The sequence below is a fragment of the Drosophila busckii genome, chromosome 3L, assembly GCF_011750605.1.
Source record: "Drosophila busckii strain San Diego stock center, stock number 13000-0081.31 chromosome 3L, ASM1175060v1, whole genome shotgun sequence".
NCBI lineage: Eukaryota > Metazoa > Arthropoda > Insecta > Diptera > Drosophilidae > Drosophila > Drosophila busckii.
Window position 1 is genome coordinate 9,745,270 of NC_046606.1, and position 16,603 is coordinate 9,761,872.

Genomic DNA, 16,603 nt, shown 5'->3' on the forward strand with positions numbered 1-16,603 from the left:
ATTTATGAAAAATGAAAATTTCATTCTATTTAAAATATTTTTTTAAAACATAAATAAGAAGTAAGCAAATAATTTATTTCTAAGCACTGACTAAAAATATTAAAATTACTCAAGCTCACCATTAACCAATATTTTATTTAGATATAATACTGAACTAGTCCAGAGTAGAAGATTATTATGTATATTATAATTCATTATTTTGAACATTACATTCCACATAAAATAAATAAATTTGCTGAAACAAAAATATTAATTAAAAAAATTATTTGATGTCTAAGCACAGACTACAAAATATATAAATTGCTCAATCTAAGTTTTTTATTCTTGACATTTATGCAATTGATTCATTATATCTGCGCTAACATTAAGCTAACATCAATCAACTTCAATTATAATTTGAAACTCTGTAATTTAAGTGTAGCCACACTTTGCTTAATCAATTGAAATTGATCAACAATCATTGACTCTTGGCAACGCCGTTATTCAAGCCATAGATTTTATATGGAAAGGCAAAAACTAAAACGCAAGTATCAAGAGTGACCACTCCCCCTCTCCCAACCCCCTCACCATCAACTCATTGGCTACACTTTTCTGGTATTTTGCAAATAATTCACATGCCAAACCGTAGCCGTCAAACTGTGGCGACACAAACTGCGCAGTTGTGATGAGAATTATTAATGAATTCCATGTATGTATGTGTGTGTGTGTGTAAGTGTGTGTGGTTAATATTCTTGCACCTTCAGTAACTGTGCCGTCGTTACCACCATCGCATCTTTGACTAAGTAAATCTAGTGCAAAACGCGCAGGCGATAATAATGACGTTGAAGATTCAACGAGGCCACACTGAGCACAGTGGAACGACAAGGCAGAAAATGTAGTCAAATATGTTAATTCATAAGCAAAAACATTACTTAAGATAAGGCGGAAGAGTTAGGATAACAAATTAGAGTTAGAAGAAATTTAAATTTAAGCATAAAATTTATTCTTATAAGTTATCAACATTTTTTAAGCCATATACACTAAATATTGGGCTCCGGGGGGGTAAAAAGTAATATTAAAACTACAAGACACACTCGCCACTAAATTTGATGTATTTAACACTTGGCAACTCCGAGATTTTGCGGTTCATACAGACGGAAACTTATTAAAAATGTCCAAAATAAGCTTCATACTAAATTGGATGTCTTTAGCACTTGTCGATTCTGAGATCTTGTGGTTCATACAGACAGACACTGTTCAATCGCGCTGATCGAGAACTGTTTTTGCCTCTCGCATACTTTAGCAAAATGTCAGTGTGCATAAAAACATAAAATCTACACAAAAAACGGCAAGGGTTGGAATAAAAGGTAGCACAGAGAGCCTCCTACTGTTTTAGTCTTGTTCATGCTACAAACAAGTTGAAGCGAGCTGAAAGCGTGTTCAGCAGCAAAGTGCATTCCAAGGATTATTGTTGTTGTTGTTATCGTTTTTGTGCGTTGATATTTAAGAAGCAGAGAGGGTAAGGGGCATATAATTTTTTTTTGTCATTTGCGTTGTTTAATTAATTGCAGAAATCAATTTAAGCAATGCAACTTTACCTCATTGTTGCATTGTTGTTGTTGTTGCTCTCATTGTTGATCGATCGATTCATTGGAATTGGAATTGGGACTGCCACTCACTGGGTGCGTGTACCCTTCACAGTTGGCCTGCCCAGCTGCTAATTGTCAACAAGCCAAGCCGTGGGCTAGCACTCAAGCTCCAAGCTAGAAACATGTACTAGGATTTCAGTTGGCTGGCAATGTGGCATCGTTTGATGAGTGCAACATCTTCCGGCAAGCAGCCAAGCATGGCAAAAAGAGTGTGACAACGCGCGACAGCCTCGAGATAAATCCAATTAGTCTGATATTTGTACTTTTTATGTGAGAATTCCCATTAAAAATGTAAAATGTCATAACAACGAGAACAAGACAACAGACAAACAACAGCAACTGACAGCAGCAGCAACAGCAACAACAACAACAAAGTCTAATCGAAGACTTAATGCGCTTTAAGTTATAGATATAGACATCTATCAATTTATTATATTCTATTGTTGCTTGCTTCGATCTTTGCCAGCTGTTGAGTCCCAAATACTCTAAATTGGGTTGAAATTAAACTAAAATAAGCAAAATTTTTATACAGCTCTATAGTTCCCTCGATTGGAAAATAAATTCGCGATCATATGCAGAAAGTTTAGCTTCTAAAATCTTTTACTTATATTTATATTTCACTAAAACTACGAAAACATTTATTCGAATTTTAATTGCATATTTTCTAAGCTATTTTTAAAATATAATCGAGCAACGCTAATCGTTGCGTTTAGCTCTGAGCACAAACTGAGCCACAAAGCTGGCATGGCCAGACCTTATGGTCGGTGGAGCAGCAGCCAACGGTTTTCTTTAAGCCGCACTTGTACAACTCGACCAAGTCTGGAAGTCTGAAGTATCTCATAGATGCGAGCGACATGCGCCTTTGACGTCTGGCGGCGATGCTGGCGACGTCTTAGCATTGGCATTCAATAATTTTATGCTAACAAATGCGTCGCCAAGTGGCGCTGATCGAGCCGCCAGTTAGTAGCTGCATGAGAGCTGTGGGGTCGCTTCAAGGGAGGCAGGGGAATCGAACTGAATCGTTTACGGTAACATTAACACTTACCGCGCATTCACCGAGGACTGAGCGGCACCGATCTCCTCCATGGACTTTCTGCAAAGAGACAGCAAATCAGAAAATACAGAAACATATACAGAAATGTATTTAGCTGTTGAAGCCTGTTGAATATGCGATTAAGTAAAAACGTTGGCATTTTCTAAATAAATTAAATTAGCCGATAAAATGTGCCAGCTGGCGTGGCAGAAAACTCACCTGTCACCCCAGCAAAGCGCATCCTCGCGATATCTGCAACGAGAAGAAACAAAAGATACAAATTAGGCTTAAGCTTCTTCACTCTCACTCTGTCTCTCTCTCTCTCTCTCTCTCTCTCTCTCTCTCTGATTGGCAAGGTCAACAGGATGTGAAAATCATCTAATAAACAACAATCTGGCGCACAAATTGCAACGCAAGTTGCCACAGAGCTGCGCATTATCGCCGCAGCTTTATAATCAAGTGCAACACACACACACACACACATATTCGCAAAATTTATTGATTTGGCAGCCCCCGCTCCGTTTCGTTTCGTGCCCGCATCTCTCGCTTTGTGTCTACAGCGCCAGACAATTTTCGTCATACTGCTGAACAGACCGTAAATCATTGCCGGCAAATCTTCCTCCCTCCCACCCCTCCCCTCACTCAATGTTTGGCTTGTTTCGATCGAAATTCGCGCATTTATTGACCCTAAATTCGATCGCAACGCATCGCGCAACGGTTTTCAATTCCGAAGGGTACCAAATGGACTTCGACGCGCCAATGGGCAATTATCAAAATTGTAATAATATTCATAAGTTTCAGCTTGCTGCTTCTTTTTCTTCGGAGAGTTTGTTAGTCGTAGGTCAAGTTCAAATATAAATAATTATAGATCGTATATACCCAGAGTGATAGCTAACAGCGGAAGTAATTGGCAAAAGCTTGAGGCAAAGGTAGATTTGAGTGCTTAAATGAAAAACTATTGATGAACGGCCCGCATATTCAAAAGTCAAAACTAATTAGTTGGCAATTTTAATTTAAAAAAAATTAAAATTTTAATATAGTTTTTTTTGGAAATCCATTGATATTTATTTGAATTACTATTGTAATTTATATAATTTAGCTAAAAGTTTAGTTTTTCAATTCTCAATGCCTCTCTCACTTTGTTATTACTCTTTTAAATATTACTAGCTAAAAGTCTTGAATCATTTAAAACGTTTTAATTGCTAAAATTGATTGCTTTCTGTTTTTCTAAAAGCAACCAATTTGTATATGGGTTTATTCTTCTGCATCAAACTCTGTAGTCTGAATTTATTATCTATTGGTTAGCATTGCTTTAGACTACGTTAGTTCTTTATAAATTTAATTGAATTTAGTTATAAATTCAGAGAGTAGAGATTAGCTGTAATTTAGTTATTGAATTTGTTATTTGATTTAAATTAAACTGGCTCTAATATTAAATTCAGAGAGTTAAGAATAGAGTAAGCTGTAATAATTATTTACAAATTTAAATTCAGCTTGTGCTAACTCAGAGAATTTAGAGTGTAAATAAATAAATTTAATTGTAAATTCAGAAAGTACAGATTAACTGCAATATAGTTATTGAATTATTTATTTGATTTGAATTAAACAGACTCTATTATTGAAATAAGTTGTAGTCGTGAGTTAAAATGTCAGAGTTAGAGCTTCAAATTCAGCTTCTACTTTTCGCTTTAGTGCAATTTAAATGGACTTTAAATTTGAGTTAATAATTTAATAAAAATAACTGTTTATGCAAGTTTTTGTATTCGTCCATATGCAGTATGTTGTGTTTAATATTTTTAACTATTGCTATTGACTGTCGTTAATGTTTATGACCATGTTGAACGTTGTCAGAGCTCCATTTGTGCCTCAGCATCTTGGGCCTGTAGGACACGTGTTCTCCCTCAACAAGTGATCAATCTGGGGAATGGGGAATACGAATTGCTGGCATAGCAAGCACAGTGGCTGCTATTTTTAAGAGTTGCAGACCAGGGCTGGGGGGACAACTCAAACAATGAGTTGTCATTGTCGCTCTAGAGACAAAATAACTAAACAGCAGCAAGAAGAAGCAAAGAGTTCAGTGAAAACGCTGATAATAACAGATAATTGTGTAGAACATGGCCCAACTATTTTGCCACAACCAACGACCAAGACTGCGGCAAGTAGTAGAGCCCGGCCTATGAGTATTTTTGCTGGCAGCCACAAATCAAAGCCTCATCAGCGTTATAAAGTTCAAGTGATCGATACGCGATTCCTGACTCTGCAGCTCGATCGCTTCAATTGTGGGCTTTGCTTTTTGCCACATCGCTGGCTCGCTGGCTCGGTGGTTCGGTGGTGGTTTGGTGGCTCTCTTTGCGCTGCAGCGTTGTCGTTGTCGTCACTTTGATTGCGTTTCGTGCCCAATTAGTCTCAGAGCACTTGAGTGCGTAAAAACTTGTACCGCACCATAAATAAAGTGGCATAAGGAAAACAGGAGCCACCACAGCCAGAGAACAGAGAGCAGCGACCGTCGTCGACAACGTCGTCATCATCATCATCATCGACATCATCGACGACAACGAGACGTTGTCGCCAAGACGCAACAGCAGAGACGCCGCTATGTCAATATATGGCGCTGCATTGGAGGGCCTCGCCTCGCCTCTTCGAGTGGCAGTTGAAATTACATAAGGGCTGCAACTATTAAGAGCTTGGCAACCACAGTCGAAGTCGCAGTCGCAGCCGCAACCACAGCCGCCCAAAGTGGCCATAATTATGGAACATATTTCATAATAATAAGGTGTGTAATCTTCACATTTAACTAGGCAACAAAATTTGCGTCCAATTAAAAGACACGCCCACAAATAGCTGTTGCGCCTACTTTACAAGGCATAGCTGATTAACTAAAAATTGAAGCACAGCTCAAATGTAATTTAAAGTAATGAATATTGTAAGCTAGGTCTAAAAATTAAAAACTAGAGCTAACAATAACACTGGGAAACAAATTCAGAACTATTTACTACTTAGCGAATCTGTAGATTTAGCGAATATGATTAAAAATATGATGAAGTAATGTTTCGAAGAAAAAATACTAAATATTTCTTTAACATATATTTTAATATTTTAGGAGAAAAATTTGTCAAAATCAAAGACTGTTCAATAATCCTTAATTTGTATACAAATCATTAAACAATTAAAGCTTTGCTGATCGAGTTATAAATCAATTCGTTGAAGCATCTGTTAAAGTTGTTGCAAATAATATTGAAAATCCATAAAAAATAATATTTTTGAAAATAATTTAATTCGTACACGTGTTTGAGAAGTTCATATTTGAATGCATATTTATGCTACATTTATTTTATTTGATTTTAGCTTAGCATATATTTAGTTTGAAATATAAATTTCAAATAAAAACTAAAGCTTCTATTCGATTGTAGCTTATATTAAATATTAGCTATATTTTTTTTGCAATTTGTAACCACTGTGGAACCTTCAGCTTTGTTGTTGGCTTGCAGCGATGATCGCGCTGCTTAAAAGATCAACAGCTCGCATTTATTTTTGAATGATGCTGTCAAAGCACCCAAAGCGATTTGCGGTCGGACACTGATCGCACGCGCGCGCTTTTGTTGACAGGCCTAAGCCCAACTCGAAGCCAAGCTGAGGAAGCTGATCTATCATTATTGATTGTGCCCAAAAGAGATGCTGGCTGGGCTGTAATGTCGCGTCGCTGGGGCACTTTGTGGCCGCCACCACTTGCGGTAGCCGTGAACAATTATTTATATTAAAGCGAAATACGCCAGCGCGCCTTGGAGCCCACAGAAGTAACTACTAGATGAGCAGGAGCTGAGCTGGGGCCATTGGGGCTCGATAAATTGGTAGCTTGTCGGTTCGGTCTTTGCCTCATATTGGGGCGTTTATTTCTGCTTAATTTTATTTTAACAATTTTGTTGTATATATATATATATATATATTGCTGCTGCTGCTTTTTTTGCTTCCTTTTTAAAGTAATTTGTTGTTGTTGTTTTTGGTTTTTGATTTCTTGGCCTTAATATCAAATTTTCGCTCTAAATTCCGCTGATCAATGATTGCCTTTGCCTTCGTCCATACCCAGAGTCTCTGCCTGCCCGATCGGCCGGCCAAGTCATTGACTGACGAACTGCTGTTCGAACTGATCGACTTGATCGCCGCCTGTCTTCTTACCGACCTTGTGTTGTTGCTTTGGCTGTTGCTGCTGCTGCTGCTGCTGCTGCTGCCTCTTTTTGCTGTCTGCTCGCCAGGGATTCCAACAATTTCGAAACTGCTCATACATATTTATAAGATGGCAAAAGTTTGCGAAAAGCGTAAAGCTTCCAATACACTAAAGTTTCGGGTATGAGCATTTTGTCGAAATCAACTTAATGAGCGACTCGGCATACTTAGCTTATCTTAAATAGATCTGAGTGCACTTCAATGGCAAAAACCGCAGCACATAATTAGCAATTTCGATTTACAACTTGCTCTAGTGTATTCGAAGTCGCCGCTGCGTTTTATCTCAATTATTTGATCGGCAGTTGGATCGGATATTTTAAGCAACTCGGCTGATAAGTTTCGAATGTGCGTTTCAGCGATTTATGAATCGACGTTAATCATTGGCATTTGGTATTCCGCACAGGGATTTGTACTTTTGCACTTTGGGTGTGTTGCAGTTAGAAAAAGTGCAACAGCAACCAGTAAAAGCAACTGCCAGGTGCTTAGGGTTCGACCAAGGGCCTGCCCCTCAGTTTATGCGTATGTGTGTGTGTGTGTGTGCCGTTTAATCATTGTTATTGTAACATGGCATGAATTTCAATTAATTTTACGCGCTACCTCAAGACACTGCAGCAACTATAACAAGTGGGTAGGTGGGTTGGTTGCTTGGCTGGTGGGGTGGGGTGTGGGGTGTAGCAGTAGCTGGCGTTGATGAAATTGTTGGCTCACTTTGAATTTGCCGGCAGCAAGGACATCAGCCAAGTATGTGTCTGTGTGTACGTGGCTCTGTGTGTGTGTGTGTGTGTAATAGCTTTATGCCTGGCGGCTGTGTGAACATCAAGCTCATCAAGCAGCGGCAACTGCAACACAAACAACAACAACAAGCGGCTGCTGCTGTCGCTGCTGTTGCCAAAGCTGTAATTTACTCTACTTGTAGCTGCAACCAGTCTGGAGTCTTGAGTCTGTGTCTTGGCTGGCCCGCGGCGCAGTGGGTGGAGCACCACTGGCTGGCTTACAGAGATCTGTCGGCAAACTCAATTTCCAAGTGCAGCGACTTTGTCCTGCGCGCTCTCTCAAGTGTTGCGCTTCATTTACATAATTTAATTGAATGTGACGTGGGCTGTGCCGCGTTTGGTGGGCGAGGCTTTAGCTGTAGCTGTCGCTATAGCTGAAGCTGCTGCAAGTGTAGCCGGTAATGCATTAGGGTGGAGCTCTTATAACACCTTAGCAAACGATCAATGGCAATGGGACAGAGTTGCGAGCAAAGTTCTGACAGCGAAAGTAACGTAAACTGATTTACCATTAGTAGAAATCAAAAAGTTCGTCAATGGCACAAATAATATTAAGTTCGAAAGCTATGAACAAAATTAGATTAAATTCAGTTTATAAGCTGCTTCTTTTTCGAATTCTGAATTTATCAGTTTTAATAAACTGACAATATTTTAAAGTAATTAAATAAATTAAAGTTTTCCGAATGTATTTTTTATACAATCGTTCCAGTAAAATATTTCTACTTAATTAAAGCAAAATTGCTCAAGGATAGAACCTACTTAATTATACCCATATTGATATTAATCCAACTTTTGTTGGGTTTGAGTGTTTGATTATTTCAAAATTAATTTTAAAAAATTCTATAAGCAAAGCTATATTATTTCTAAATTTCAAGATTAATTTTGAAGAGTCTTATCTATCAAAAATTATATAGAAATACTTAATATTTAAGTGTCTTGCTTGTTGCCTAGAGCTATCAATAATTATAAGAGACAAGTGTATCGACAGCGCTGTCAGCATAAAATCTTAATTATTATCTTGACTGGCAGTAAGCCAGGCATTTAGCTCTTCTGGCCAGATACACATATGGGCATTTATATATAGTATGTTATGTCTGCTCATTCCCATCATCAAGCACTGGGGTTAACTCCCCGGTTGCCGCCCTCGAAACCTCATTCCGCAAGCTTCTCTCTCTCACTCTGTCCCTCTCGCTCTCTCACTCTCTTAACAATAATCGCAATCATAATCTGCTGCATTTTATTTCATTTTCTCGCGTTGAGAAGTTGAGTTTTGAGTTTTGTTGCTTTAGCCTTTGTTCGGTTTTCATTTTGCTCTTTATGCTTTGCAGCAATTTCTTAATGGCCGACCTGCACTACTCCCCCTATTCCCGTTCGGAGTCCCACTTGGCCACACGGCAACAGCAACGGCAGCGGCAACGAAATCCCAGCGAAGCCAAATGCAACTCTCCACCAATCACGTTCCATATATAAATTGTGAAAATGATGGTTTTTCGCCCGGCCAGGATGGGTAGAGAGTGGAGACGACCTCGAAACCGCAAAGCTGCTGCTGACCAGGGGGGTCCGGGATGGGTTCGGGCTGGGTCTAGGCAGAACCGTGGAAAATTGTGGCGGCGATCGCTTTGCGGAATGAAAATGTGGTTCGTGCTGCTGGCACAAAGCTCTTGGCTCTTGGCTCATGGCTCTGGCCAGCGGCTTAATGAAAAACTCAAATGTCTGCGCAATTTTCCAGTTAGATCACATACATATTTATTTCTCTTTTTGTTTTCTTAGTGCCCTGCATTTTGGTGAGTGTAATTTTTAATATGCAGCTTTAACGAATTGCAGTAAAAAGAAAAATTGCACACAAAATAAAATGAAAATAATGGGAAAAAATACTAAAATGAAATTGAGGCGGCCAAGCCAGAGAGACCGACGGGGGGCTCTCTCGACAATCACAGTTTAGATTTCTGCTGTTTCTGCTGTCGACTCTTCTCGACTCCACTCGCTTCACTCGTCTGTTCTGCTGGCTCAATTCGTTGCTTGTTGCTTTTAATATTACTTTGCCGTTTTCGTATGTCTTCGCCAAGGTAATAACTCAGGTGATTATAGTAATTATGCGTTCTGACGCGATCCGGCCACGGATAACGCTATTTCGATATAATTGAAAAATGCTGATAGACGCTGATTGTGTGTGAGTCCGACGCTGAGACTCTCCGACTGACTAACTGTCCAGCGTTCTCCCTCTCGCTTCTTCTTCTCTCTCACTCTTTTGGACGCCTGGTAGCTCCAGCAGCTTTGTTACGGTCCTGGCCCTGACGCTAATGGACGCGCCACCAATCACAGTTCATGAATTACATCGCCATCGCCATATTGTTGTGGGAATGTCTTTAATGCGATTCTCCACTCTTCTGTTGCTTCTTCTTCTTCTGCTGCTGCTGCTTCGTCTAGGGCGGCAAAAGGTTCTTTGATGCCGATTTCATTTTTCGATATTGAAAATAACCATGCATTACCCAGAGGTTGAAGTTGATGCAGCTTCAGACAGACTCCAGAGTCCGACTTCAAAAGAGAGAGAGTCTCGTGTCGAGAAGTTCAACTTATCATCTCGTGACAATCTCCACCTCCCCACCAGCTGCTCCTTTCCATTCGACTCGACGACTTTGTTGCACTTTTCGGTCGAAAGTGTTATTGTCACGTAAATTCAATTAGTTTAATTATGAGTTTCATCGATGTTGGCACCTCTGTAACGGACCTGTAACGGCCTCTGGCCAGCCCCTTTTTCAATCGCCTAACTCGCAGTTCGGCTCTTGTCGAAATTATTTTTTGTAATTTTCAAATTAAATCACATTGCTCAAATTTCAGCTTTAGCTTTTTTTTGGCTTATTACGGCTCACTACAAATTGCTTTTTTTGTTTTTGGACTGATTTAATTTGTGGTGGATTATTTTTGTGGGTGCATTAAATTGGTAGTTACGCTGCCAAATGAAATGAGATTGTCTAGTTAACTCTAGTCCAATGAAATTAACGTAAAATTAAATATGGAAGCTTAAATTTAATTAAAGCTGACTAACTCAGTTTGAAAGCTTTAAATGGTCAATAGCCAGAGCTAGTTAATCAAAGCTGATATCAGCTTAAAACCCCCTTTCTGCCAAAATTGGCAATCAAAAAATGATTCACTCAGCGGAAGATCATTACAGAAAATAAAACATTTTCTTGGGCTACGCTACTACTAATTCCATTAGGCCAGTTAATTGCTATTGTTAATAGCAAAAGCTTGCTTAATGTCATTAGATGAAACTTAAATTAAGCATTTAATTAATATATAAATTAGGATATTATAGTAACGTTTGATCTGATCATTCTAGAGCGATGTATTAAGTCTTAAATAAGTATTTTGAAACTTAAACAAAACAGATCATACAGCTGCTCTATATTTCAAAGCGATATTTACAGCTGATTCTATATAGTTTATATATATTATATATATCGTAGAATGTTTAAAACTGATTGCTTTCTGATGTTTTACTAATGTCGAAATTAAAAGGTACACATAGCTGTGGTATGACATCAAACAAAATCTATGGTTAAGAAACCAAAATTCTATAATCAATCCTTGGTTCAAGCTTTTGCAGTTTCGAAAATATTACATATAATAATATAAATATAATATTTGATTATATTAAATTTAAATTTTATTTGAGTTGCTGTTGCTATTTATAAAATAAATGAAGTATAATAATTTATTATATTAAATTTAAATTCATTTCTAATTTGAGCTGCATAAAATATCAAATATTGTCAAATATTTAATTTAAATGCAAAACTAATTTTTTTCTGACAGCAATGCATGTTACTCATTCAAATCGTTGTGTCTACTTGTCATGCTGACTAAATTTAGCTTCTTGGTATTTTAGCTTTATTAAAATTAAGTAATTTTTTGCACCCTGCACCCTAAAGGGTTTTTGTCTGCTTAGGTGCTGCATCCCTTTCAAATTCATCAATTATAAGCCAATCCATTTGCAATTTACGCTCGTTTGTCTGGCTGTGGTTTGGGGGCAAAACACTGGAATAGCTCGACGCATGCCCCGGCTGTGGTCTCCGGAGCACGCATTGCTCCATTATGTAAAAGTGTTTAAGTGGCATATTTTGCTATTTGCAACGAGCGGTGGCAGGTGAGCGAGCAGCTCATGCAGCGCCAATGGCAGAACAATTTGAATACGGCAACGCCCACTGAAAAGTTCAGCACAGGCGACAAACTACAGCACGAGCTAATCAAATGCACCTGTGTGTGTGTGTGTGTGTGTTGCATGTGCAACGCTCGTTATTTACCTATAGTAGGGAAATCCTTGTGGCACATGCAAATCCATGGGCATGCCACCGCTGGCGGCAGTCAAATGATGATGCGCCGAGTGATGATGATGGGAATGGGAATGGGTATGCGAGTGCGGATGGTGATGATGACCATGGTGCATGGGATGTGTGTGATGAGCGGCGGCCACGTTCTGGACATGCGCCGCAGCCGCTGCAGCGACAAATCCGGCGTCCGATGCCATCGTATGATGATGACCCAGCACAGCGGCCCAGGGGGAGGCGACGAACCCGCTGCTATGGTGCTCCATGCTAAACTCGGCACTCACTATATCACACTATATCTATATCTATATCTATATATATATATATATCTGTATATATATGCAAGAGCTTTATATATCTCTCTCTCACTCGCTCTCTCTCTCTCTATTTTTGCTATTTATCTTTGATTTTGATGTTGCACACACTGGCACTGGCCAAGATGGCGGCCATTATTTACCGTTAACGCGCATGGCCGAGCCAAATGGCAATCTAGGGGGCCGCAAGGACGCGAATCGAAACGACAAAAACGAACCGACGGCGAATTCGCGCCGCGCGCACATCAAAAACGAAAAAAACTGTAAAATTCGCAACGTGCAGCAAAAATTTCGCGAGCCGACGGTTCACACAGTTGACACAGAGCAGAGCAGTCTGCAGTAGAACGAGCTCCAAGCTGCAGCAGGCTGCGTTTCGTCCTGGCGTGTGGACTCGTTCGACTCTTTGTTCGGCTCTTTGTGGGTTTTGCCAGCAATTCGCACACAATTCGCTTTTGGTCCGCGTTCACCTCTGCACGGCACGAAAATTGGCGATAAACTATCGCCTCGCATCAGGAAACATGGTCGCTTGGTTTGTGCTTGGACCTCGCTTGCCAGCCAGCTCGCTTGGTTGGCTGCCATCATCATCATCATCATCGTCGTCGTCAACATCAGCTGCTGCTCTGCCGGCGTCGGCTGCTGCGCTGCGTTGTTGCATCGGCAAAACGAGTCAAGCTCTGGTTGCTGCTGCTGTTGCTGTTGTTGTTGTTGTTGCTGCTGCACTGCAAATGGTGGTGGAGCAGGTTTTCGTCAAAGCCCCCAGAGTGAGCACAAACAGCCTCGGAGAGCAATCGAGCCAGGCCCGACCCGCAGCGCAGCAACAGCAACAAAAGCAAAAACAACAACAACAACAACATCATCATCATCATCCCAGCATCCAACTTGAGCACAGGCGCTTTGTCTTTTTGGCTTTGTTTATTGTTTTTGCGCTTTTGCTGCCTTTTTGCCAAGCAAAGTGTTGCACAAATCGGCAGACACTCTCCCAGCCACAGCAACTTGCCTCAGAGCAGCAACAAAAACAACACTTGCCACATGTTTATGGCAATACAAACAACAGCAACAACAACAACAGCAACAACAACTGAGCAGCAGCCACAGCAGCTTAATCGCGTTCGCAGCTTTTCACTCACTTTGCCCCTTCCTGCGGCTCGACCTGTCCTTGGGCTGCTTCAGGTAGCAGCAGCCTGTACAGGCGCAGGCAGCATCCTCTGGAGATTTTCGAGATGTTGCAGCATTGAGTTGTGTGCTACGCTCTGCGTCATACGCAAGGCGATAAGGATGCCTACTGGGGACTCATTTGCCCGATTGCGGTTGCTGCTCTTTTTTCTCAGTTCTCAGCTCTGTTTGGTTTGCTGGGAATTGTTACTAAATTGCAGTTTAAAAGCTCATTGGAGATATGAATTAATGCATTTAATTAAAACAAACAACACACATTTATTTATTGAATTTAATGTCGCATCTATTATTTGAAATTCCCATCGCTTTGCAGTCGCCAGCATAAAAAAATTCATTTAAATTCATAAACAATACAATCGACATGCAAAGTTAGCAACTCCAAAGTCTAATCCGACTCTCGTTGCTCGTTGCTGACAACTTAGTTAAATAAGGCGCCACCTGTCAAGTGATTTTCAATAAAAATAAATTCGTGATTACACGACAATATCAGCGAACGAACGAAAATCGCAGATCACAGCAACAACAACAACAAGAACAACAAAAGACTCCCACGGGGAACGTTTGCGTCTTAGCCTCGAGTCTGCCTGCGCATACAGCAGCTGGCTCTGGCTCTGGGCTCTCTTGGGCTACTTGGCACGGCAATCGCACACGACTTGGCCAACGAGCTCCAGAATCCTGTGCACACACACACAGAAACAGACAAAGTCGAAGTCGAAACTTCTGAATCGCAATCGTGCAGGGTCAACATCAATACTAAATGTTTTTGTTGTTGCTCCATTCGTCCGCCCGTCTGTCTGTCTGTCTGTCTGTCTGTCTGTCTAGGCTTGTTTACAGTGTGCAAAAATCATTTAGACAAGTTGACAAAAGCTCGTTTGGAACGTGAGTAACATGATTTGGCCTGCGGCTCAAAATGCGATTGCTACGTTGACTGCGACGCGACTGCGCTGCTTGCTTGCATTTGGAATTGCTGCTCAGTCCGTTGGCCAGTGCGCTCGGCTCGGCTTGGCTTGGGTTCGGTTCACTAAACGCTAAAGTCTTAATTCTAAACATGGCAAATGTACTTGGAGCGTGCTGCTGTTGCCGCTGCCGTTGCCATCGCTCCTGCTGTGCCACAGAGCACAAAATGAGGCCTTGCCCCCAAGCATCCAAATCGTTGCTGACCTTTCATTGTGCGACTTCTGAGACGACGAGAGTGCCGCTGAATGAATATTATATGTTATATTATATCTAACTGCACTTAGCTGCACGTGAGACAAAATGAATTCAATAAAATATATGAAGGAAAACTAAAGGGCGCAATATTATAAATTTAGTTGCACTAGTATATGCCAACTAATGTAATTAAATTAAACAAATATTTGATTGCTAGAGTTTTGTAATATGAAAAACAAAGCTTAAGCTATATGCATACATATATATCGGTGTATTAATGCTGACGTATATATAGATAAAGACGTAGATGAGCGCAAAATAGAGTTACGAGCTTACAAAAAATCAAACCTGTAAGAAATGAATGCTAAGATATATTTTTATGAAGGGTTTACCCTTATAGTGAAAAAAATAAACAAATTTAAAGGTATAATTATTTTTTAGTTATTATATTACATAAATTAAAACTGAAAGATAGTTTTTAATTTGAATTTTATGATTTATATCTTGATATATTTATTTTTAATTTTAATATTACTTGTTTTTCTATATTTAAATTTTAATTTTTTCAATCATTTTTATTTATTTATTTATATAACTGTTGGCTTAAAGTTAAAACTTAAGCTTCAGGGGAAGCAGCCTTAGCTAATGGGGCTTTCGGCTAGGAATGTGAGGATTTACCTAGTGTTGGGTGACTTATCCTACTTATTTACATATTTGCATATTTACATTTTAACTTAACATATATGTTTCCATTTATTTGCTTGTCATTTATTGACTGTTTATCATAGTAATCTTTCTAGTTTGGCTTTCTTGAAAAATTCTAAAAAATGAATTTAAATAGTTAAACCAATTTTGAAAACATTGCATATAGCGTATAAATTTATATTACATATTTTCATTAGTTTCTTGCAATTTAGTGATTATTAGTTTTTCAGCATTAGTGTCTTTGTTTGCTCATTGTGCATTTAAAAACTAAAATTATATACTTTTGCTGTCTGTTGTTTATAATTAAGAATTTTTACATTTTCAGTTTAGAAATTTATTTATTTCGGCAGCTGTAATTAAATTAGTATATGTAGGTAAAGTTAAAGCTCGTACTTCCCGTTTTATTGTTACAAACAAATCTGTGAACTAATACGAGAGTCTCCGACAAACTTTAAATATTGAGCTGGAGAAGATGCAGCAAAGTTGGCATTGGGTTATTTGCTGGCAAGTTTTGTTCAGCATCTTGTGGCACGTGATGAGCATACGGATGTGGCAACTACTGGACAGCCAAGAGCTTTCGCAGCAGCAGCAGGATTACAGTTTTCCATGGACGGCGCACGGGCTTTTCCTGACAAACTGTTAACTTGGCTTGCTGACTCGCTTGGCTGTCTATTGATTTTCTCTAAAGTTTAATGAAATTTCGCTGGCTAATTTGTAAACTTTAAGAAAACTATGCGCGCACTTGATTTATGCACCTGTCGCTTGACAGCTTTATCTTTGGGATCACAATGTGTGGTGGAGACCTTCGCTGGGTGTTGTTGCCACTTGATTGATTCGCTGAAAGTCGAATGAAAATTCAAAATGGAAAAAACAAAAGTCGACAAAACAAACAAATAACTCCGAGAGTCGTCGTCGCGGCTTTAACGACCTAACCGTTGGATTGCCAGCCCAACGTGCTCAACATATTAAATAGCAATGGCTAAGTACTCAGTAGTTCCAAGTCCAGAGTCGAACAGTCGAACAGTTGGGCCTACAATTTTTTGGTAGTTGCTGTTGTGCATTTAAAGCGCACACCTGACGGTCCCGCCGGGGGCCTCGAGATTGAAACTGGTGACTCCGACTGGCAGTTCGTAGAATTGTCGATATTTATGAGTGTGGATTTTTTACGTTTCATTTGAATTTGCATAACTGGGTGAGTGACGTTCCATACATGCTTAATTTCAAATCAAAAAATAACTTTCCAAAAAACGCAGCCGCGACTTTAATCTTGCCAACTGAC

General features: G+C 39.6%; 1 protein-coding gene across 2 annotated transcripts in view; it reads right to left on the reverse strand.

The window, feature by feature from the left end:
- The window catches only part of LOC108600797 (protein trachealess), a 28,374-nt gene extending 16,128 nt beyond the window's left edge, over positions 1 to 12,246 (reverse strand). For both annotated transcript variants that reach the window (XM_017988572.1, XM_017988573.1), the window contains exons 1-3: positions 11,957 to 12,246; positions 2,881 to 2,913; positions 2,674 to 2,721 (exon numbers count right to left, since the gene is read on the reverse strand). In XM_017988572.1, coding sequence (XP_017844061.1) covers positions 2,674 to 2,721; positions 2,881 to 2,913; positions 11,957 to 12,246 — 371 coding nt within the window. The remainder of the gene's footprint in view (positions 1 to 2,673; positions 2,722 to 2,880; positions 2,914 to 11,956) is intronic.
- Positions 12,247 to 16,603: the final 4,357 nt, after the last annotated feature.